We start from the raw sequence: 24,997 nt of genomic DNA on the forward strand, positions 1-24,997 counted from the left end.
TTCTCTCGATTTTTCTCACCCACTTCTTCTCGCCATTTTATAAGTATTTCATTCTCTCTCTCTCTCTCTTTCTCTCTCTCTCTCTCTCTCTCTCTCTCTCTATATATATATATATATATATATGTATGTGTGTATATATATATATATATGTATGTGTGTATATATATATATATATAAATATATATATATATATATATATATATATATTAATGTGTATATTAGTTCTGATGTTTAACTCTCAAGTACACCGCATGTCGAACAATAATTCAATGTGGGTTGTTTGAATCTTTTTCATTCTCACACTGCTATAATCGATCACACAACTGAATCATTAATGACACAACTGAATAGAGCCCTCTCGATTTGATTCATTGAGAAACGCACTCCGTTTTCATTGGCTTCGATTTGTTTGATCTAACGGACGTTAGCTTTGTTGTATGTAAATCATTATTTGTATTCGCGCTCATATTTCACATCCGTTATAGATCTTCATTGCTTTGCTGTGGCGGCAACAACGAACTGCCCCCCTACTTGCTTAAAATATCAGACGTCGTTTCATGTGAGGAATAAAAACATTGCGCGATCCGTACAATTGTGATTGTATAAAGTTGAGGACAGGAAATTTACACATTGGGACGTGAGTACAAAAAACAAAGCTTTAGATTTTCTTCTATTCTTCTGCTATTCTTCGTTTTATTACAATTACCATTCTTGATCATCAGTATGTTTATATTTTCCATTTATTATGATAAAAGTGTGACCCGTTTAATTAACTACTGAACTCGGATTAGATTGTTTAATTGGGGAAAACGTGAATTTGCTAAACAAAATATATCAATATCAGTTAAATTAATATATAAAAAGAAAAACACCACAAATTAGTAATATATATATAATTATGATATCATGTGCCTCAGTTTTACCCTCTCCTTTTTTGTGTAGGAAGATGAAGTACCACAGTATCTTTGAGCATAATTAAAAAGTGGAAGAGTTTTTCTGTTTCGTTTTGTACAAACCTTTGGTTGCTTGTTTACAATAACGCCGCTAAAATGATTTTTTTTTATATTTTAACTCTTACTTGCTTTGCACTACTGCAAGAGAAAGCATTGCGTTAATTTATATTTTTAAATAAAGAACACGTTAAGAAGATGCATAATAATATGGTGTTGTCACAACCGCCGGCATTCCCGATAAGAGAACCCCAGAATATTGGTTAAAACATACTTCCTTTTGAAGGTGGAAATAATACCTCCTAAGATCTTTCAAAATTATACCTTTCTCTCATCCCAGGGCTGCACCTCTATGGCAGATTTTACTTTATTCTGCAAATATCGTAATCACCGGCTCCTATATTTAAATGCCTTTAGAATCTCATTGACTTATGATACACGCCTAGGTCGTTTTATTTTATTTAACTTTAATATGTTACTTTCTTTAAGGCAAGGATCAAATACCGGCGCTAGCCTTTATATCTCGGAAAAGAAGTCGTCAGATCGTCGTTGATCACATTCGAGTCATCTGTTATATTTGAAGTACTCACACCCAAAATTGGATAACTTTAAAAAAATAATGCAGAATGTAGTTTTTAGAAATTGACAAAAAAAAAACACCAAAAAAATCTGCATATTCATCAATGGAGCCAAAACAAAGAACCAAAGTTTCTTAATTTGGAGGTTGTAGATTAGTGACAAGGTGTCCGCGAAGATAACGTAATGAGTGTCATGAAGGCAAGTGTTCTAACTGTTCAAAGACGCTCCATGATGGCTTCTTATTTGCAACGTTTTAATCAGAACAAACTTTTGATCTGAATTAAAGTTTTTGTTTTGATTGGTGTTCACCGGATTATTATACATCAGTAATGTGTGACCTGAGAATTCTTTTATTCATGTCGTCTCATGCGCAATGTAGTGAAATCAATTCATCTATCTTATATATATATGCATATATATATATATATATGTATATATATGTATATATATATGTATATGTATATATATGTATATATATACATATATATATATATATATATATATGTATATATATGTATATATATATGAACTAAAATGGAGGTGGAAGGACCTGGATACTCAACGTTTCGCCCGATTTATGCGGGCTTCTTCAAGAGGGATGGTCATTGACGAGAGAGTCGGAGGATTGGGGCTATATATAATGATGGGGGAGAGCAGCGTGTTTTCCTTATGTAAATTAGATGTCATATATACATGTATATACATTTTATGAGAGAAGAACTAATTAGAGTAAACTAGTGTAGTGGATTACGTCTAAAAGATAAAATATCGTAGAGATTAAAAATTGTGTTTGGAAATATAGCGGTAATAGATTAAATAAATAAATTGACACGAGATTACGAAAGAATATTTTTTTTTAAATTAGAAATAATTGAATTGGGATAAAATAGCGCAGTAACTTAAAAGATGGTGTCTAAAAATAAGAATAGGAGGTGATCAAATGGAGTCTAAAAATAGATAATGATAAAATACAGTAAATAAGTAAAATAAAAATAAAATTAAGTGAAATTACGAATTTTTTTTTTCGCGTTTAACCGGTGTCTAAGTTGTTTTCTTTAATAATTATTTTCGACAGAAAGGGAGCAACGTGGAAAAAAACCTTTTCTTTGCTTAATTATATTGCTGGAATGGGAGATTATAGCCGACTCAATTAAACGTCGTGTGGATCTGTTATGTATGTGTTTAAGGAAAGTTGCTTTGTTAAAATCAAAATGGTGGTCGTTTTCCATGATGTGACAAAATATGGCGTTGAGTGTATTGTTGTTTTTTTATATCTCTTTTGTGTTCATATATTCTCTGCTACAAACAAAAATTTGGACTGCCCATGGGTAACCCTCTAAGTGGGGTTTTGGCATGTCTATTTTTAGAATTCATAGAAACCGGACCCATGAAATATAAATTGCCCAAGGGCACCTCCTACTATAGATATATTGATGATATTTTAATTTTTCTCCCTATATCTTCCAAAATAGAGAATATCACTGATAAATTAAACAAGATTGAACCCACTATTAACTATACGTATGAAAGATAAAATAACAACTCCATACCTTTTCTGGACATCAACATCATAAATAACAATGATCATCTAAGTTTTAAAGTCCATCGGAAAGTCACGAATAAAAATGATTACATACACTTTTACTCTCATCACGATGATAAAGTAAAAAGAGGTATTCTAATAGGATTTTTTCTTAGGGCCCTGAGAATATGTAGTGAAGAATTTGAGTATATCGAGCGTACATTCATGAACTTGGAATACCCTCAACATTTTTTGGCAAATACAAAAAGAAAAGCACTAAAAATTTACCATAACCGAAACCGAGACCATTCCTTAAATAGCCAGACACACAACAGACAATTAACATTACCAACTAATAAAAACAACGACACAATCTATTAGAACCTAAATAAGACAGGCATTCAAATAACAAAACTAAACTCTTTAACAATTAGGGATCTAACACGTAAAATTATAACTAATACCAACATTAACACCAAAGCCGGAATATATTCCATACCCTGCCTTGATTGTGGAAGAATATACGTAGGAGAAACTCAACGTAATTTAAATAAAAGAATATATGAACACAAAAGAGATATAAAAAACAACAATACACTCAACGCCATATTTTGTCACATCATGGAAAACGACCACCATTTTGATTTTAACAAAGCAACTTTCCTTAAACACATACATAACAGATCAACACGACGTTTAATTGAGTCAGCTATAATCTCCCAGTCCAGCAATATAATTAAGCAAAGAAAAGGTTTTTTTCCACGTTGCTCCCTTTCTGTCGAAAATAATTATTAAAGAAAACAACTTAGACACCGGTTAAATGCGAAAAAAAAAATTCGTAATTTCACTTAATTTTATTTTTATTTTACTTATTTACTGTATTTTATCATTATCTATTTTTAGACTCCATTTGATCACCTCCTATTCTTATTTTTAGACACCATCTTTTAAGTTACTGCGCTATTTTATCCCAATTCAATTATTTTTAATTTAAAAAAAAATATATATATATATTCTTTCGTAATCTCGTGTCATTTTATTTATTTAATCTATTACCGCTATATTTCCAAACACAATTTTTAATCTCTACGATATTTTATCTTTTAGACGTAATCCACTACACTAGTTTACTCATATTAGTTCTTCTCTCATAAAATGTATATACATGTATATAGGACATCTAATTTACATAAGGAAAACACGCTGCTCTCCCCCATCATTATATATAGCCCCAATCCTCCGACTCTCTCGTAAATGACCATCCCTCTTGAAGAAGCCCGCATAAATCGGGCGAAACGTTGAGTATCCAGGTCCTTCCACCTCCATTTTATTTCATATCGTCGGATTTAATCCAGCTCAACAATCATATATATATATATACATATATACATATATATATATATATATATATATATATATATATATATATATATATATATATAGAGAGAGAGAGAGAGAGAGAGAGAGATAGATAGATAGATAGATAGATACCTACCCTTAACTTGGTTTACTCAATTAGGGTCTCGGAGATAAACACTGGAAACAATAAATACACTATGAAATTCCTAATTCTTAATGCAACTAATATGAAAAGAAGTTTTCATCCATCGTAATCAAAAGAATCCTTCGAAATAAATTCTGAGTAACAGCTCAGCACCAAGGAAATAGAATTTTAAAGAAAATACAAACGAAACATCGCATGAGAGGTAATAAAAAATAGTTAATTGCCCTAATAGTGAAAATCAAGTAAAATAAACACATTTGAGAAAATTAGCAACTCGGGATTACATGTAATAAATACATTTAAGTGTAAATCTTTTAGATTAAAATAATTAATCGGTCAATTCTTATTTGAATAAATTAAATTAGTAATTTTAGAGTTATTCCCCTTGAAAGGATTTTTATAAGTTATTTTGTCGAAGTGTAAATAAAAGTTTTACAATAATAAATACTATTCATTAGTATCTTAAGATATTAATAGGGTATATATAGTTATTTTATTTTATTTTATCGTATATTATTTTATTTATGTTAATATACAGAAAATATTCACATTGCAGTAACTCCCAGGTTAAAATTAAAATCGATATGTAACACCGAAAAAAACACGAAAATTTTCATATGTGATTTTAAATTTAGATTGAATACTAAAATCCAATTGAACTCGTTGACCAACAAGTAAAACAAAAAAATAATAAATTAAATAAACCATAACCCTCATTAATTCAAAATAGTCCAGATTTAGCAATTATCCCCGTAATTTTAGAACAAATATACGAAAATAAGGGCCCATAAAAATATTTCTCCAACACCGGTTGTGGATTCATGAAAAGAACGATGAGACCGTACACACTGCTTGAACCAGTGAATAACAGAATAAAAATCATCCACCGCCTGATGGTCGGGGAAGGCTTCATCTCCGTGGAGGCTACTGATATCAGATCACTGCTTGATAGGGATGGTGCAAACCAAAGCGATGGCCCACTCGTCTCAGAGTCAGAGTCAGTCTCATCGTCCACTGGAGGTGGTACATGTGTCGCCGGCCGTAGTTCCCTAACGTGACGAGGTACGCCATCAACCTGGACACACTGTTGACTCGCCACATCGGTCACTGTGCCCCGTTTATACTTTTCAGTACATCGGTTTCCTGGCGGCTTCACCCAGACAGCATCCCCTTTGGCATATCGATTCCATTCTATCTCAGTGGCCACAGTTGTATCGGGGTGGATTCCTTTTTCTCGGACACGGTACTGATAGATTGCGTTTGCAGGCGCTGTTCCTGGAGAGACGCCATCATTTGGCATGAGATTATACCAGTACACAGCTTCTGCGATGGTGCACTGCTTCTTGGCTGCAATTGTTTTGATGCTGCGATGGCTTCTCTCAGCTATACCATTGCCAGAAGGCACATAAGTGCATCTAAGCCGCAGCCGCACACCCCATTCTTGTAAGAACTGCTTCATCTGATGGCTGCAAAAGGCTGGGTCGTTGTCCGTCAGCACTTCATCGGGCGCACCTCTTTCACAGAACACGGATGGCAGCTAGCGAATAATGTTGCAAGAGTCCTGGCGCCCGAGGAGTCTCCAGACTGCGAAACGTGTAGGTCCACAATCGATGAGGGTAAGGAAGTGGTTGCCACCGTAGTGTGTGATGTCCATGCCCACTCTCTGCCACTTACCGCTCACTCCCAACTCCCCTTTCTTCCATCGTGCTGGAGCTGGGTCGATGGATTGGTAGGCCTCGCAACTTTCCACCACTCTTCGGATATCTTTTTTTTTTCTACTCCTGGATCAATCATCTTGACAAAGTACAGTGTCCGCTTGATACCAGGATGTCCACACTGTCGATGAATGTCCATGATGCGCGCTGCATCCACATTACACACAACTGCTGCACATGTGTTTTGCAGATTATCAGAATCTCTCCGAGAACCAGCCAGAAGCCATCGTTGAGGGACTCTTGTCAGAACATCTTCTCTGTTGAGCGCAGACCTGATCAACACTACGTCCACGGTCAGGTCGTATTCTGTGATGGTGTCGATCAAGGTGGCAAGCCGTCTTCGAATTAACATCTCACTCGATGCTCGTGTCGTCAGCCGTGCTCTTCCACTTAATGCATCGGTTATTCACCGATGAGTGCATGCCGAGTCAGTCATGATATGTAGAACCTTGGCTTGCTATTGAAGCGCCAAGTTAACGCCCTTCAATGTGGCATAAAGTTCGGCCAGGTTTATGTGCCGCGAATCATTCTCTGGCCGAAGCCAACAGGCATCTTCAATAATGGAATCATTATCTGCAAGGGCAACTCCAAGGGCCAGTGAACTAGCATCCACCCAGACCGTGAACTCATTCCCGCTGACGTACCACTTTCCCTGAACGGGGCATCACTGGTCACCCTGGAACCCAGTCTCTGTCAGCATGCTCCTTAGGGTGACATCGTGTGCTGCATCGTCCCATCCCGACGACACGGCTGTTGCACGTCTTTTTATGGCCGCCACGGCCACCCTGAGCCAACCGCACACAGGGAAATGGCCTACCATCTTTCCACAAATCGAAAAAACTGTTCGTCGAGTGATGTTTGATGGGACCTTGGAGACATGACTTTCTCTTCTCCAGCAAAGTCTCTCCTAGCTATTGCGCACGTGCAGGCCGAGAACTTTTGCTCCATCGCACAGGCGCTCTGGTTCCTTACATGTCAGTCCAAAGCTCTCAAAGTGCATTCTAACCGATTGCGCTGACATGAGGCTCTCATTGACGAATATATCATCGATGTATGAGGACGTTGCCTGTTGCATTGCCTCATCTTGCTGCCGGATAGCATGCATGATTGCTGTCATAATGCCTGGTGTCACATTTAGACCGAATCTTAGCCTGGTTAGACAATATCGGGTTCCTCCAATTTCCACAGTCTGAAATGGCCAAAATTTCTTCTCAATGCGTATTTGCAGATAGGCCCTGCGTAGGTCCAGAGTTGCCACGCTCAATACCTGCTGTCGCCATTCCCTTAATTTGAGTGCGCACACATCAGCCCTTACCGTATATTAGTCGACATGCTCATTGAGCTCACGGTAGTCTAGGACGGGGCGTACCTTTTGTTTGGTTTCTTGTACGACGGCCATAAATGGAATCAGCCCTCGCGGGGGGCCAAGCTCATCCTCTGGGTATGGAAGAAGCTAGCCATTGTCGATCCACGTTTGCAGTTCTTCTTCATACTGTTCACTTAGCCACATGAGTGGGGGATATTTCGATAACCGGTTCCGCTAGGATGTTGGTGGCTGATCGTTTGACCACTTCCAAGACGCTGTCCATGCATTGGTGTTTCTATCATACTCTGCATGAAAGTCAGGCTCGTCGAGAGTTATGGCAGCACAAACATGTTCTTCACATCGGGAGAACTGTACCTTGCCGGTTCTGTCCACAGTAATTCCACCCAGTTGTGTAATCAAGTCCGTACCCAGGAGTAGGTCGTACCCGAGAAGCTCTCCCTCCACAACCAGGGCTCGTACAGCTACTGCAGGCCCGTCGTTGATGCTTGCGCGGATAATGCTCACCCCACAAGAGGCTAGTGAACCTCCACCTACAGTTAGTACCGGAATTCTCTCTGCTTTCCAAGTGGCACAGCATATCTTGCTTACGAGAGTCTGGGTGCACCCAGTGTCCACAAGCGCGAGGCGCTCACTTCCATTGATGTGTATTCTTACAGTGGGTAGCGCCCTGCTCAATAACGATCTGGGGAGAAGACTGGCGCTGTAGCTTCTTCCCCATGCCCGTTTCCCGGACAGGTGCGGGCCAGGTGTCTGCGTTTTTTGCACTTGTAGCACTGCGGCCCGTTAATTTTCCGAGTTAGTTGACGTGACGAAAGACAATCACGGGCCAAATGGTTGGGTCCTCCACACTTATAGCAGGTTGTAGCTGCGCCCAGGTCCTGCAATCCAACCTGTGATGGTTGTACAGCTGCCGCTTGATCTATAGTGTTGGGGCTTTTCTTTAGTATTGCTCGTGCCTGCGCCAATACTTCCGATATGTCCATCTTGTCCACTTAGGATGAGGCACGGAGCAGATTTTCCACACTCTTAGGTAATCCTGCAACAAAGGCGCACACCAAGCCTTTGTCTGACATCCCTCCAAAAAGGACCGATAGCTTTTTTAGTTCAGCCAGATACACATCCACCGTTTCCCCGGGATGTAATTTTCGGGCCATGAATTCCTTCCACGCAGTAACTGGATCTAACGCAATTTCTGTAAAAAGGGCGCGCTTGATGTAGGCAAAATCTGTTTTCTTCTCATCAGCCAACTGCTGGTATACTGCATATGCTCCCCCAGTGAGGCGCATTGGGACCACGCATTCCATACGCTTCACCCCACTGAGCTGACATATTAATTCTGCTTTTTCCACCCATTCCTGCACTGAGTGATCAGTGCTACTGCCATCAAACAGGGGAATTAGCTTGGGGTCAAATCCTGACGTCATGCCGAAATAGCTTGTGTTCATTACAACTCTACTTTCAACGGAGTCGTTGTTTGTTTCGTTCACTCACTCTTTTCTTCTACCTCTTCTTTTACACACGTCCGTTCGCTTTAGTGACTAAAAATCGTCTCCCCTCCCGCTTTTCTTTCCTCGTTATTTATGGAATCAGGGTACGAGATTCTCCGAGATTCCCCGAGATTCCACGAGACTTTTTTCTACATAAACGCATGCGGGCTCCATCTTGATTCTCAATGTGTGCTCTGCAGACACAAACGCGCATCCGCTTTAACGGTAAGCCACTTCTTTCTCCACAGTTCAATCCAGGATCGGTAATCTCGGCTGAGATAATTTTGTCGATATCAGTGGATGGAATCCGTTCACAAAGCCGGATTAAGATATGGGCATGCAGAAGGCCTCTTTTTTGCCACCCTACAATGAATATATGGCACTTTACCCAGCCGTATACTTCACCCTTGACCATAAGGTCCATGAGTTTGCACAATTTAGGCCGGAAAACACGGGCAATGAGATCAGGTCGGTCGTAGTGTTCTTGGCACAGAAACAGTTCATCTCGTTTTTCTTCCAATGATGGATTGCAGGTGAAGGTAATAAACAAATCCGGTCGGCCGTAATAGCGGACGTACATCATTGTGTCTTGTGTGCGGGCGTGCATATAACGCGGCCCGCCGATGTATGTGAACGGAAGAATTGTCAGTTTTCCAACAATGGTAGGGTCAGTTTCATTTCTCATGCCATCGTGCAGATGTATGTATAAAGACGACCGAAGATGTTTTTGGTGAGCCCGATTATATAGGAGCCTTTCAGACTCCATTTTTGCTGCTATGTCGACTATGAATTGTTGCAGAAGAGGTCCATCCTGAAGGAGAGTGTTGAAATCGTTGTCGCGAACCATCAGTCTGTATACGTAATATGCTCTGCATGTAACAGTTTTTGGATTTATGGTCGTTTGTCCAAAGTTTTGTTGACATGGTATTTGGAAATGGTATCCATCATCACCGTAAGGAAATAGTAGAGGATATTGTAGACCTCCACCCCTAGTATGAATAACTATGTCGCGTTTGTTGTTGCGCTCACCCTGGATGACTGCAAAAACCTCGTTGCAGGTGGGAGCGTTAAAGCAACGTTCATGTTCTCCTGTAAGATGTTTGTCGGCGTTAATAACAACGGAAAAATTAGGCAGAGGAACATTCTGTAGTGCATACTTGAAACTTTGAATGTATGGGTTCGTTTCGTGGAGCATGTCTTGAACCTGCAAAACGATACTGAGTTGTCATCGATCCGAACTGTCGTTTGTCTCGGCTGTAATTGCTAGTCGGTTTCCAGATTGTTGGACGTAGTCACTGACAAAGTAGAGTTGTAAGAATGATGGTTATACGGCGTCCTCGGGTAAAAGGGACCCTATTAGATGGTAGACTTGGCTTTCGACCTTTAATGCGGGGTTCTAGCTGCTTCCACGTACAATGTTTGCACTAAATGATATCATTTGAAAGTAGCAGTTGAAAAGTTGGATGGCTTTCTGAGAATATTTAGATTCATCAGTCATGCCCAAAAGTAGGTCTCGCAGTGGTTGAGGTAAAGTCTGTAGGGATGTTAGTTTAACTTTACCCGAAGAGCAGCATAGGCTTGGAGGTTCCGCCGGCCATTTTTTAGCTTTGCAGAATGAACATATGCAATTCATAGAACTGATGCTAAGATCCTGCCGGGTTGAGAAGTCATAGTCTGCGGCATAGTTCAATGCTCTACCTAACCAAATTTCCGGTGAAGGGCATATTTTGCCGCGAGAGGCATCAAATCTCCGATTTACAGCCTTCACTCGTTGCCTAGGCTTGCTCAGATGTTCCTAACAGTAGTTGTTGCTTTCGTGCACCGTCCGAGCCGATTTTTTTTGTAGTATTGTTGAGAAATTACTCTGTGGATGTGTGTGGAATCGAAATGGAATGCTCCAAGCAAGTAGTCAGAAAGTGTAGCGGTAGATTTTTATTTAGTTTGCTATATACTCTGCAGAAAGAATGGTTGACAGAGTCAATATTTAGATAGTGCGTATATTTAAAAATTTTATTTTAAAAAATGTCCGGGAAAAAGGCAATTGATATATGTAAATTCCCCGATACATCAGTGAAGAATCATGGGGATTAATAGAAATTGTATATATATATATATATATATATATATATATATATATATATATATATATATATATATATATATATATATATATAAAACAAAGTAAGATATACGAAAGATAAAATAAATATGTAAAAATATAAATTTTCGAAAAAGATATCTCAGTCGAAATTTATAAGATTAAATGAGAAAAGAGAGAATTTTAAATTAGTGTTAATAAATGCATAAGTATTTTATAAACGATGTTGTTTAATTGCTGTTATGAGGAGTGTTTTGTTTTGATTAGTTAGTCAAAGAAAAATCATTTTTGGTAAGTTAATGAATTTGTATTTGCATAAATAAATGTTGTTTAAAGTGTTAATGAAAGTCAATTTAATGGAAAACATGGAAGAACTATTAAAAAAAAATATTTTAAAAAATGTTAAGTTGTATTTATACTGTAATTGAGGTATTACCGTTTGTGAATGTTTGATTTAAGAAAGTAAATTGTCCAATACTATCAATAAACATATTTCCAATTAACGGAACAACAAAGAAAAAGTGAAAACATCTCTTTCTGTAGTGAAGCGAATTGGTCAAAGGTTCGAAGTCGAATACTTGGTAAAAGGATGGAAATTCTCTTTCTGGATATACAATATCTAGACTAATGAAAGAAATGGGATTTTATTCTGAAAGGTGTGCAAAGAAGCCATTTTTATTTAAGAAGAACATCAATGATATTCAAGATATTTTTCTCGTATTACGGCAAAAAGGATACAGACTAGTTCAGGAATGTTTTCTGGTCAGGTCAATCAAGATTTTGTCTTTTTAGTGATGCTCCTGATTCTCCCGAATGGTGCAGTCGAAGAACTGGATAAAGATTTTCACCAAGTTACATAAAAACGACAGTTAAACATGAGAATGGAGAGATAATGGTATGGGGAACTTTTACTGCAGCAGGAGTTGAGGAACTTATTAGATGTGAGAAGTCAATCAATGCAAAGGAATAGATTCGAATATTAGAAACATGACTGTTACCAAGTATCCAAGTATTTCTCAACACGATAATGCCACTGCACACACTGCTAAAGTCACAAAAATGTTTTTCTGATAATTCAATTAATGTGATATTTTGGCCAGGTCAAAACCTCGATTTAAACCCAATCGAGAATATTTGGTCCATAATATCTCGTGCATTGGATGGAAGAACATTTTCGAACAACTGTGGAAAGCTGTGCAAAGCGAATGGAATAGCAGCTCCTCTTCACAGTGTTCAATTTTGGTTGAGAGCATGTCTAAAAGGATTGACCTTTTAATGAAATCAACAGGGAATGCGATTCCATCCTAAGAATTTAAATGTCTTGTTGTGTGCTATTAGTTTCGTTTAAGTTTCCTTGTTCAATTGCTCTTTGTTTAATATAGCTTTTAGTGCAATAAAATGTATAAAATTTGTTTGGCACCCTTTTTTTTTTTGCTCACGGGTATATATATATATATATATATATATATATATATATATATATATATATATATAAGTGATTTCAAAAGTTAAAAAAATGATTGGGACGTCACTAACTACAATTGAAACCAAAACATTAGTTCTTCAGCCTTATTTGTTGCAATCTGAGCCAAGTACATAGGCATATAAAAACTTAAAGAATAACGTTGTTAAAAATATAAATGTATATTTATGCATGCGTATTAATAATACCTTAAAGCGACTTACGCATGTCAAGTTCTATTTTTTTTTAATTTTTACCCCTTAGCAGCTATTTTACCGGCTAAAAACGAAACTGAATTTATTTTATAGGCTCAAATCTTCTATGTATAAAGTTTCAGTCTTTTAGACCAAAAGTTGAAAGAGTACTTTCGTAAAGACCGTTTCCTCACACAAACATACTGACAGACAGGACCACTTATCTCTCTCTTCCTCTCTCTCTCTCTCTCTTATATATATATATATATATATATATATATATATATATATATATATATATATATGTATGTATGTATATATATATATAGAGAGAGAGAGATAGAAATAGATGATATTATTATTATTATTATTATTATTATTATTATTATTATTATTATTATTATTATTATTACAACATTATAGTGTCATCATTAATGTTGAATCATGAATAGTATAATAATAATAATTTTTAAAATCATTAAATTAAAAGTAAGATAAATTGATATTATAAGGTTCGAAATTGAAATCAGAAACACAGGGAATATTAAGTTAATTTCCAATTCATTGCAGGTAATATTATGTTGGTGTGTTTTTCTATATAGGAATTATAAGCATTTCACCCAATTGCCAAGGAGGCCCAAGTAAAAAAAGAGTAAGTTAAGAATCCCTGTGATAGAAGTTATTTATTTCATTTTCTAAAAAAAAAAAAATAAATAAAATAAAGTGTCCCAAGAAGTACACGTGGGGGGAACTGGTGAAGCACATTTTTCTATTTTTAATATTACGAATAATTTTCATCAGATATTTAAATCTCATTGTAATCTGAATTTATTAAATATATTTTACGTATTTCTAGATACTTATATTTCTTATTTATGTTATTTATTTCAGCAGATAAAATAACGCCTATTATGTGGCTATTGCAACTACTTTTACTCCAAGTAATGTGTCGTGTGATAGTCACATCTACTTGTCAGGAATATTATGCTGGTTTAATTCCGGAAATGAATGGTCGGGTTCGAAACTACGCGCTTATTGAAAATATCACGGTTAAATCCATACGGGCCTGTACGCAAGAGTGTTTCACCAATTTATATTGCGTGACATTCTTCTACAATTCCAGAACCAAACAATGTCAAACACACCGTGTGCTACTCTTGAAAACTTCTTCTGATACATTGGACACAGATTGGCGATACTATCAAATCTACACAGGTACGTATTCGCACTTTTGAACTTCCATATTCTTTATATATATATATATACCTTCAACACATCTTGAATATATTCCAAGCATTTTAAATAATTTCTGAAAAGGGCGCTTCACAGAATGTCTGAAATGCGTTAAAAACGATTTCAATGATTTAAAAACATTATTACAATGATCTAAACATAATCTTCAATGAAAAACCAAGACACTGAATAATAAAATAATGTCAAAAAATACACATTGTTGGTGATCACCCCCTTATTTAAATATAAATATATATATATATGTATATATATATATATATATATATATATATATATATAGTAATAAAGATCATAAAACGAAATGGTGATAAAACTAAAATATTTAAGCAGTTAAATAAAGCATTTGTTCGTCATCCTGGCGTTTTTGAATTGTATAAAATTAACCAGAATATATGAATAAAGGAAATTCAAAACTATATTAGTAATGTATAAAATGTATTATATAAAATAAGTTAAAAAAATAATAGTTTTAACCTTTATATATTTTTAATTTTAAATAAATAAGAATGTAAATAAAAAAAGTACTAAAAATTGTAGAGAGTGATAAGTAGTCAAATGGATTAATCTTAATCTTATAAATACAAGACTGGTAAGTTAAAAGATATATCCATTTTGAATTTGGAAACAGATGAATCACACGGGTAAGGAATTCATTTTATAACATGAATAAGCTAGCCAAATTAATTTGAGAATAGGAAACTAGATCTAATATCTGGAACATTTTTTGTTCTTTAAGATAAGGGAGGTGGTGTTTGATCAACACTGCTGAGGAGCCATGATTTAATATACTGTTTCGTTTTTAAATCCCTAAAACAGTGTTTCATGGTAAACAAGTGATGATCCCTTAAATTAACATTAGGACTATTGTGAATTCGAGAGAGCAAGTTGATGCAGTGATTGCAGATTATTAAACGACATAGTGAGTAAATAGTTTTCTAACGAATGGTAAAAATTAAAATTAAATAAGTTTTTTTGTATAGTTATAAAGGTTAAAAGTCTTCCAACACTCTACATGTATATAGATACATACAAACACACACACATATATATACACATACGAACACACACACACACACGTATATATACACATACAAACACACACATATATATACACATACAAACACACACACATATATACACATACAAACACACACACACACATATATACACATACAAACACACACACACACACACACACATACAAACACACACACACACACACACACACATATATATATATATATATATATATATATATATATATATATATATATATATATATATATATATAGCTGTACATACCCGGCGTGGCAATGTCAAAAATCATATTGCAAGCCGAAGGGTTTGTCACATACTATTTAAGATACGCCAAATATTCTAAGTTGTTACGATTTTCCAGAAAGTTTACCATATTTTATAATTTTGGAAGTATAAAATATAGTCATCTTCATCTATGAAATTCAATCAGGAAAATAACATTTCATAACTTAAACAGAAATGAAAAGCTGATTGCGGAATTTATTTTTTTTTAATTTCGAACCAACAAATGGCACACACATTTACAATAAAATTTAGTAACCTCTTGAGTTTTATTGTGAGCCTTTTTGGGTATGCATCACGAGTCCATAAACACGTGAGCCTTATGGCTAAAGTTAGTCATCTTGCCTGGTTTTTTAAAGGTTAAATGAAAACTTTTTAAACGCAGATGATGTTGCTTATAGTGATTATTAAAGATTAATTAAATCGAATGAATATTAAATTAAAAAATAATTTGATTAAATCAACTGTATATGATATTTCTAAATTGAATACTGAAAATAATTATATTATTAATTTCTATTAAAAATCTGTAGCTAACTATTAAAACAGATTTTATTTAATGTAATATGTAAATGAGATAACCTCTTGAATGTTGATCCGTATTGAATAAGTGGTATATATGAAAACCATGCAGGAATGAAAGTATTAAAGTCCGTTTTCAGTATTAAAACCTATTTGTGAAATGGTGTATTATTTTTATTTATTAACCCAATTGTGAGCAAACAAACGGACTGGAATGCGATTTTATTATAATACAAGAATCAAGCTAGGAAAAAAGGACCCCAAGATATATATATATATATATATATATATATATATATATATATATATATACACTAGCAGTTCTGTCAGAGTTTTCTCGGGCCCTATGTACTGTTGATAACTTTATGTGCATATATATATATATATATATATATATATATATATATATATATACTAAAAATTTGACTCATGTCCAGGTAACCTGCATCTAAAATTCCAAGTATTTAAACCGAAAATTGGCGGATAACTTTGGTAGAGTCTTAATCTGCATCTAAAATTTCAAGTGTTTAGACTCCAAATTGGCGCAGGAGTGTAGTAGAGGTTTCAAAGGTTAAATCGTTGAACTTTGACTCCTTTGGAAGCCGAATTTCTTGCCGACAATCGATTAAAAAGATTTTCCCTAATCTCACTATCCCTTATGTCAAATCTCGAGTCAGCACACAGAAAATTGACAGAGTAGTTTGGTAGGGAAATGTACACACACAAAGACACACACAGAGATAATTGCACTTATATATATATATATATATGTATATATATATATATATATATATATATATATATATATATATATATATATATATATATATATATATATATACTAGCATTTCAGCCCGGTGTTGCCCGGGTGTTTGGAGGTGTATGTTGAGAAAAAAAAAAGAAAAAGAAAAAGCGGTCAATTATTTTAAACTTTGACCCCTATTATGTCCCCTTAACATTTATTGTTTTGGACTCAAATCAAGTTATTAAGTTATATCCATGTCCAAGGAACCTATATCTAAAATTTCAAGTGTTTAGACCCACAATTGGCGGAGGAGTTTGGTAGAATTCTCAAAGGTCAAATCGTTGAACTTTGACCCCTTGCTCGGGTGTTTGGAGGTGTATGCTGTGCAAAAAAAGCAAAAAAACAAAAAAATGGATAATTTTTTAAAACTTTGACCCTATTATGACCCCTTAAAATGTATTGTTTCGGGCTCAAATCACTTTATTAAGTTAGATCCAGGTTCAAGGAACCTATATCTAAAATTTCAAGTGTCTAGACCCAAAATTGTCGGAGGAGTTTGGTAGAGTTTTTACAGGTCAAATCGTTGAATTTTGACCCCTTAACAGCCAAATTTCTGGCTGACACCCGTCACATCGATTTTCCCAAATCTCAGTACCCGGTATTTCAAATTTCGAGTCTATAGACTAAAAATTGACAGAGTTATTGCGTAGGGAAATGTACACAGACACACAGACACACAGACACACAGACAGACAGACAGACAGACAGACACGTTCACTTTTATATATATATATATATATATACACACACTAGCATTCCAGCCCGGCGTTGCTCGGATGTTTGGATGTGTATGTTGAGGAAGAAAAAAAAGTGGCATTTACCCTAAATATTTAGACCAGAAATTGTCTGAGTAATTTGGAAGAGACCGCAAAGGTAAATTTTCTTTTAATTTTGACCCCTATATGACATTTAAATATTAAATTTATTGCGTTGGGTTCAAATTAAGTTATTAAGTTAGATCCATGCCCAAGGAACCTATATCTATCTATTTAAAGTGCGTAAACCCAAAATTGTCGGAGAAGTTTGATAGAGTTCTCAAAGGTCAAATCGTTGAACTTTGACCCCTTAATCGCCAGATTTCTGGCCAAAAACCGATCACATCGATTTTCCCAAATCTCAGTACCCTGTATATAAAATTTCGAGTTAGTAGACTAAAAATTGACAGAGTTATTGCGTAGGGAAATGTACACAGACACACAGACACACAAATACACAGATACACAGACACACAGACACGTTCACTTTTATAGATATATAGATAGATAAGCGTAGGGGTCTGGCATTGCTCGGGTTTTTGAAGGTGTGTGTTGAGCAAAAAAAAAAGTGGTAGCAGGAAGGCTGGCTCGAACCCGTACCGTGAAGGAGGAAAAAAAACAGAGAGAAACGTAACGTCTTTCTTTGCTGTTACTACCAGCGCCAAACCGGAAGTGACATAGGGTTAAATTAAGGCTAGACAATCGAAAAAAGGGGGAGATTGTCGAAAATATCGGCCAAAAAAACGACCCCCCTGTAGAAAAGTGCCCAGTTGAGGGTGAATAAATTAATGTTTTTAGCCAATTTATCGGTATTTGTCGTCTGAAGGGTCGAGCGTCAAAACAATACTGATCTTGTGAAAATCCGTCGCCTCTGTCGAACGTTTTAGGCAGACATGCAAACATACATACATACATACATACATACATACATTTATATATTGATAGCTCAAATCTTCGACCTAAACCGATTAAAAAGCTTGCCATGTCTCTGAATACCTTTTATGTAAAATTTCAAATGTTTACACCAGAAAATATCTGAGTAATTTGGTAGAGACCGCAGAGATCAAATTTTTTAAAACTTTGACTCATATTGTGACCCCTTAAAATTTATTGTTTTGGGCTTAAATTACGTTATCAACTTAGATCCATGTCCAAGGAACCTATATCTAAAATTCCAAGCATTTAGACCCAAGATTGGCGGAGGGGTTTGGTATAGTTCTCAAAGGTCAACTCGGTGAACTTTAACCCGTTACCAGCCAAATTTCTGGCCGAAAACGAATTACAAAAATTTTCCCGAATCTCACTACTGTATATCAACTTTCGAGTCTGACACGAACACTGCAAATATCCCTCATCTCACGTTTTCTGACTAACACATAGTCTATCAAGTGCCATTGTTTGGAACCAAGATGCATCCAGGTCGTCTCGTATTAGTCCTTCTGCTGAAACACTGTGTTACCGATTTTAAAACCCATCTCTGAACAAAACTGCAACAACATCAAACCATTGCTATTACACTTGCCCACTCCGTGTTTACTCAGCACATCCCAGGTTTCAAAATCTCTTCCCACCTTTACATTAAAATCTCCAAGAATGAAGAACTTGTCAGCAGAGGGAACTAACTACACTGCACAAAGCAAGGTAGAAAGCAACCTTTTCATCTTCTGTTGCATCCATAGTGGGTGCATAGACACTCAAAAATATTGTATAACGACCATTTACCAGAGTAACCTCATAGTCATGATCCGGTCGCTCACACCACAGGGAACTTCTTCCAGTCTAGAAAGAATTGATGCCTTTATAGCAAAAGCCACGCCTGATTCCTATCTGCTCTACCACTCCAGAAAATGGTGTAGGCCCCAACCAACTCAGAAATCTGTCCCTCCTCAGCCAGCCTGGTCTCAGACAGAGCAACTATGTCCATGTCATAACGTTGACGTTCCTTAGATACAAGAGCAGATCTACGCTCTGGACGCGTTATTGCTCACGGCAAGTAAAGCAACGTCCGCACATTCCAACAGCTGATGGTCATTGTCATATATTTCCTCGCGGTAGAGAGATTGCCTTCACCACGGCTTACGTGAGCCCTCTCCACGCGCCATGCCATTTGATCCATGATTGGGACTTAGGTTGCTGGGCACCACGCCGGTGGGTCATATATACTGCAGCTTACAGGGCCTAAGCTCCTCTGGAGTTTTTTTTGTCATGGTTACCTCACCCTGAGCCTTTGGTTAAATAACCTTGGCCCACAAGGCAGTGGAGGTCCAGCTATACGGCGTCTGCGTGGCAGTGGTCACGGCGTGCACGTGGGGTTGATTTGTCTGGGAGACGCACAGCATGACACTAAGACATCTGTGTGCTTTTAACACACGTCCACACCTGACCTTGACCACACTACCAACCGATATATATATATATATATATATATATATATATATATATATATATATATATAAAGGTTTTTAAGTCTAAAGTTTAGTAAAACTTTATGTCTAGAAACCTTCAGATATAATGAAACTAAATTCTGAATTTAGAAACCATATTCCGATTTTCATTAAAGCATAAGAAGTCTTAAGAAGAAATTGAATTTCACGAAATGTCGTATACTTAGTGTAAAACTCAATGCAGATTGGAAATATTTGAATTGCAAAATTAAACATTGTTTTCATATTATCTCATCTTTTTAAAGGGGATAAGTTGGGCATAATTTAACATATTTACACTGTATAAATGAAACTGAAATTTGGGTAATACTTATTAATTACTTATATTAAAAATTTCACAACAATCGGAGGTATTTGAACTTTCACGAAAAGATTCCATCCCCTATTTACCACCTTGGCATAAAACTAACTTAAAACAAACCAAAAAATAACCCTCCAAAATTCATGATGGTCGGTTAATTAGTTTTACGTGAATTATATAGACAGACATTATAAATAAAATGAAATTTTATGGAGACAACATATACAAAAAAGCAAAAGGAACATCAAAGTAATTTTTACTGCATTTCTTCCGTGTTTCCATATTTGTTTCCTTCCTTTTAAACGTCTTTGTCGCACATTTTTAAATAGTTATAGACGTTCCCCAAAACTTGTTGCATGTTCTTTTTCCTATGTTTTGCTATTATTTTAATTAATTGTCATATTTTTTGAAGATGTTCGCTGATTTAAACGAAATTGACAAATCTCTTGTTTTATATATATATATATATATATATATATATATATATATATATATATATATTGTTTTCAGAATATATATTATATTAGAATTATATTTTTAAAACAATATGTATCGTTGAATCGTATAGATTGAACAGACAACACATGAGGGACCCATATAAATCCGTAAGAGAAATACAGTTTTAGTTTGTTTTTTAATCATTGAAAAGGACAAAAGGTGAAAAAGGAAATAAAAGTAAATAAAATTATTATAGATTATTTAGATATCTTTCAAGAAAACCATAGACTAATAAAATAATATTAATGTTATATAAATATATTTCTGGTATTGCAATCGTTCATTAAGGATATATATATACATATATACAGTGATGATCATATTTATTGGCACGGTAAAATAAAAGTTAAATTTTGTCTAATAAATTCTAAAAAAGGGATTAAATTAAAGAAAATAACAAAGTATATTATGTATTTTTAACTGGCCTTTCCGATGCAGCAATCGGATTTTAGAAAAAATAAATAACAAAGGAACAACAAACATAATTGCAAAAAACCCTTGTTCAAAATTATTGGCACGATTTATTTAATAATCAATTGTATAGCCTTTGGCCTTGATTACCTTCCTCAGTCGCTTTTCATAGTTTACAACCAAGTTGTTGCACTCTTCAGTAGTAATTTTAGCCCACTCTTCCTGACAATAATCCTCCAATTGAATAAGATTCTTAGGCTTCCTTTGCATTACCCTCAATTTTAATGTTCTCCATAAATTTTCAATTGGATTAAGGTCTGGGCTTTGTGATGGCCACTCCAAAACATTAATATGATTGTCCTCAAGCCATTTCTTAGTCAGTTTAGCCGAATGCTTTGGGTCATTATCTTGCATGAACCACCAACGACGACCAAGTGAGAGCTCTTTAGCAGAGTCTTTCAGATTTTCATCCAATATTTTAACATAATCTTCCTTTTTTATGCTACCTATGACCTTAACAAGTCGCCCTGGTCCAGAGGCAGCAAAGGATCCCCAAAACATCAAACTGCCTCCACCGTGCTTCACTGTGGGTATGGTGTTCTTAGGCAGGAAAGCTTCGCCAGATTTTCTGTAAATATAAGACACTTTATTATGGCCAAATAACTCTATTTTCGTTTCGTCAGTCCATAGAACACGTTTCCAGAATGCAACATCTTTATCAATATGACGTTTTGCAAAGGCTAGCCTTGCTTTCAGGTGCATAGGCTTCAATAAGGGAGTCTTTCTCGGACGACATGCTTTTAAACCAGCTCTCTTCAAAACTCTACCAACTGTATGTCGAGATACATTCACTCCAGAGGTGCTCTGTTCATCAACAATCTCCCCAACAGAGATCCTTGGGTTTTGTTTTACTTGTCGAACAATTTTCCGTTCATCTCTTGGGGAAAGAATCCTTTTTCTCCCTCTACCCTCTAAACTCATAACGTGGCCTTGCGATTTGAACTTGTTTATTATGGCTCTAACAGTGGATTTGGGAAAGTTTAGCTTCTTTGAAATCTTATCATAGCCCTCCCCATTGGTATGGCATGCTACAACAAGCTTCCTGACGTCTTCGCTGTGTTCCTTAGTTTTAACCATGGCGATTGAAAATTATAATTTAGTCACTTATAATAGTTTAAATAAATCGCTATCTAAAAATTATCTGAAAAAAATTATTCACTGAATTAGCGTTAAACAAGCATAATATGGCTATAAAAAAGTTCAGAAAGCACGTAAACCGGAAATTGATTGATATTATACTGATACTAAAAGAAAAACAAAGCCGTGCCAATAATTTTGAACAAGGGTTTTTTGCAATTATGTTTGTTGTTCCTTTGTTATTTATTTTTTCTAAAATCCGATTGCTGCATCGGAAAGGCCAGTTAAAAATACATAATATACTTTGTTATTTTCTTTAATTTAATCCCTTTTTTAGAATTTATTAGACAAAATTAACTTTTATTTTACCGTGCCAATAAATATGATCATCACTGTATATATATATATATATATATATATATATATATATATATATATATATATATATATATATATATATATATATATATATACTAGCATTTCAGCCCGGCGTTGCCCGGGTGTTTGGAGGTGCATGTTGGGAAAAAAAAAAAGAAAAAGAAAAAGCGGTCAATTTTTTTAAACTTTGACCCCTATTATGTCCCCTTAACATTTATTGTTTTGGACTCAAATCAAGTTATTAAGTTATATCCATGTCCAAGGAACCTATATCTAAAATTTCAAGTGTTTAGACCCACAATTGGCGGAGGAGTTTGGTAGAATTCTCAAAGGTCAAATTGTTGAACTTTGACCCCTTGCTCGGGTGTTTGGAGGTGTATGCTGTGCAAAAAAAGCAAAAAAACAAAAAAATGGATAATTTTTTAAAACTTTGACCCCTATTATGACCCCTTAAAATTTATTGTTTCGGGCTCAAATCACTTTATTATGTTAGATCCATGTTCAAGGAACCTATATCTAAAATTTCAAGTGTCTAGACCCAAAATTGTCGGAGGAGTTTGGTAGAGTTCTTAAAGGTCAAATCGTTGAAATTTGACCCCTTAACAGACAAATTACTGGCTTACACCCGTCACATCGATTTTCCCAAATCTCAGTACCCGGTATTTCAAATTTCGAGTCTATAGACTAAAAATTGACAGAGTTATTGCGTAGGGAAATGTACACAGACAGATAGACACACAGACACACAGACAGACAGACAGACAGACACGTTCACTTTTATATATATATATATATATATATATATATATATATATATATATATATATATATATATCGACAAAAACCATGGTCGTAGATTATTGGACAAACACAAAATCTTCATCAGCACAGCATATACGCCAACTTTAAAGCTAAAATATATCATCATAATAGAATTAGAATTTTTAGATAAATGCAAACCAGTTTCTGACATGAATGGAGAAAAAGTTAATTCAACACCTCTATGCATAATTCTTTCAGCATCGTTGTCATTAAAGATGTTTATCATAGACAGTTCGTACCGACTAACCGTCAATTAAGATATAGAATTTGACACGACTGTTGATAACATTAAAAGCAGCAGCTAAAATGCGATGAGTTTATACTTTAAATACAGTATAAAAATATCCCATTTTTGCTTTTAACAAAAAAATTGCAGACAAACATAAACTACAGCATTCGATTTATTTTTCACTTTCGAATTCTTTTATTTTTCTCTTCTTTTTTTTTTCGCGTTAATATTCACGTGATTTTTAGATAAGACAATTTACATTTCAAAGATTCACCGGATCCGTTTCACCCTTAAAGCTTCAAAATGTTAATGTGATGCACACACACACACACACACACACACACACACACACACACACACACACACACACATATATATATATATTATATATATATATATATTAGGAGAAGATTTGAATGCTTCTTAGGCACTATCATCGAATGTCTAAGGGGTTTGTCAGGCCAGCCTGCCACGAGGATATTTCCCCCTAAAAGTAAATTCTGGCCAAATAGTAAAATATTCGAAGGATACGAGGTCCAAATAAGATTTCTTAGTTGCAGGTATACACACTTACGATGAATGGTACACATTCTCCAAATGGTGTTTTCTATACCAACAACATTAAACTGCATACTCCACAAGAGTAGATGAATTCTTGTCCTGAAATTCAACGTATTTATAGGGTAAATTAATGAACAATTTGACGGGAAATAATTCTCGTCACGTTTACTAACAACATTTGAGGGGAACGGAGAGCTTTAATTGAACACGAGAATATATATATATATATATATATATATATATATATATATATATATATATATATATATATATATATATATATATATATATATATAAGTAAAGTGGTAGCCACAGGAAAGGCGCGTTGATTTCTGAGGCAAAGTCGAAAATAGCATATATACTTACATTTATAGATTGTATATAAATAAAAATGTAATTGTTCGTACGGTGTTAAAAATTAATTCACTGATTGACTTGAAATTTTAATATAGAATTTTTATCGGATACATGCGTCTTTTTATAAATTACTATTTAATTGTAACATTCTACGAAATTTTTATTTCATAAATTGGTTTTTCCTTGTAACGAACTCAGCATTTTATTATAAAGGAATTAATCACAGAACGAAACACGAAACCAAACAGAAACGCTCCATTTCATAAAACTATCCATTTCTTTTCTTAATATATTTAATGTATTTTTAAAAATCCATTTATAAAAATGTAAAGAATAAAAATGTTCTTTATTTTTATTGCTTCGTG

General features: G+C 35.0%; 1 protein-coding gene across 3 annotated transcripts in view; it reads left to right on the plus strand.

The window, feature by feature from the left end:
* The first annotated feature begins 288 nt into the window (after positions 1–288).
* The window catches only part of LOC145278325 (uncharacterized), an 89,964-nt gene continuing 65,255 nt past the window's right edge, over positions 289–24,997 (plus strand). For all 3 annotated transcript variants that reach the window (XM_080130615.1, XM_080130614.1, XM_080130616.1), the window contains exons 1-2: positions 289–637; positions 13,730–14,053. In XM_080130615.1, coding sequence (XP_079986741.1) covers positions 13,750–14,053 — 304 coding nt within the window. In that variant the 5' untranslated portion in view covers positions 289–637; positions 13,730–13,749. The remainder of the gene's footprint in view (positions 638–13,729; positions 14,054–24,997) is intronic.

The sequence above is a fragment of the Euprymna scolopes genome, chromosome 6 (assembly GCF_053919585.1).
Source record: "Euprymna scolopes isolate OS-2025 chromosome 6, ASM5391958v1, whole genome shotgun sequence".
NCBI lineage: Eukaryota > Metazoa > Mollusca > Cephalopoda > Sepiida > Sepiolidae > Euprymna > Euprymna scolopes.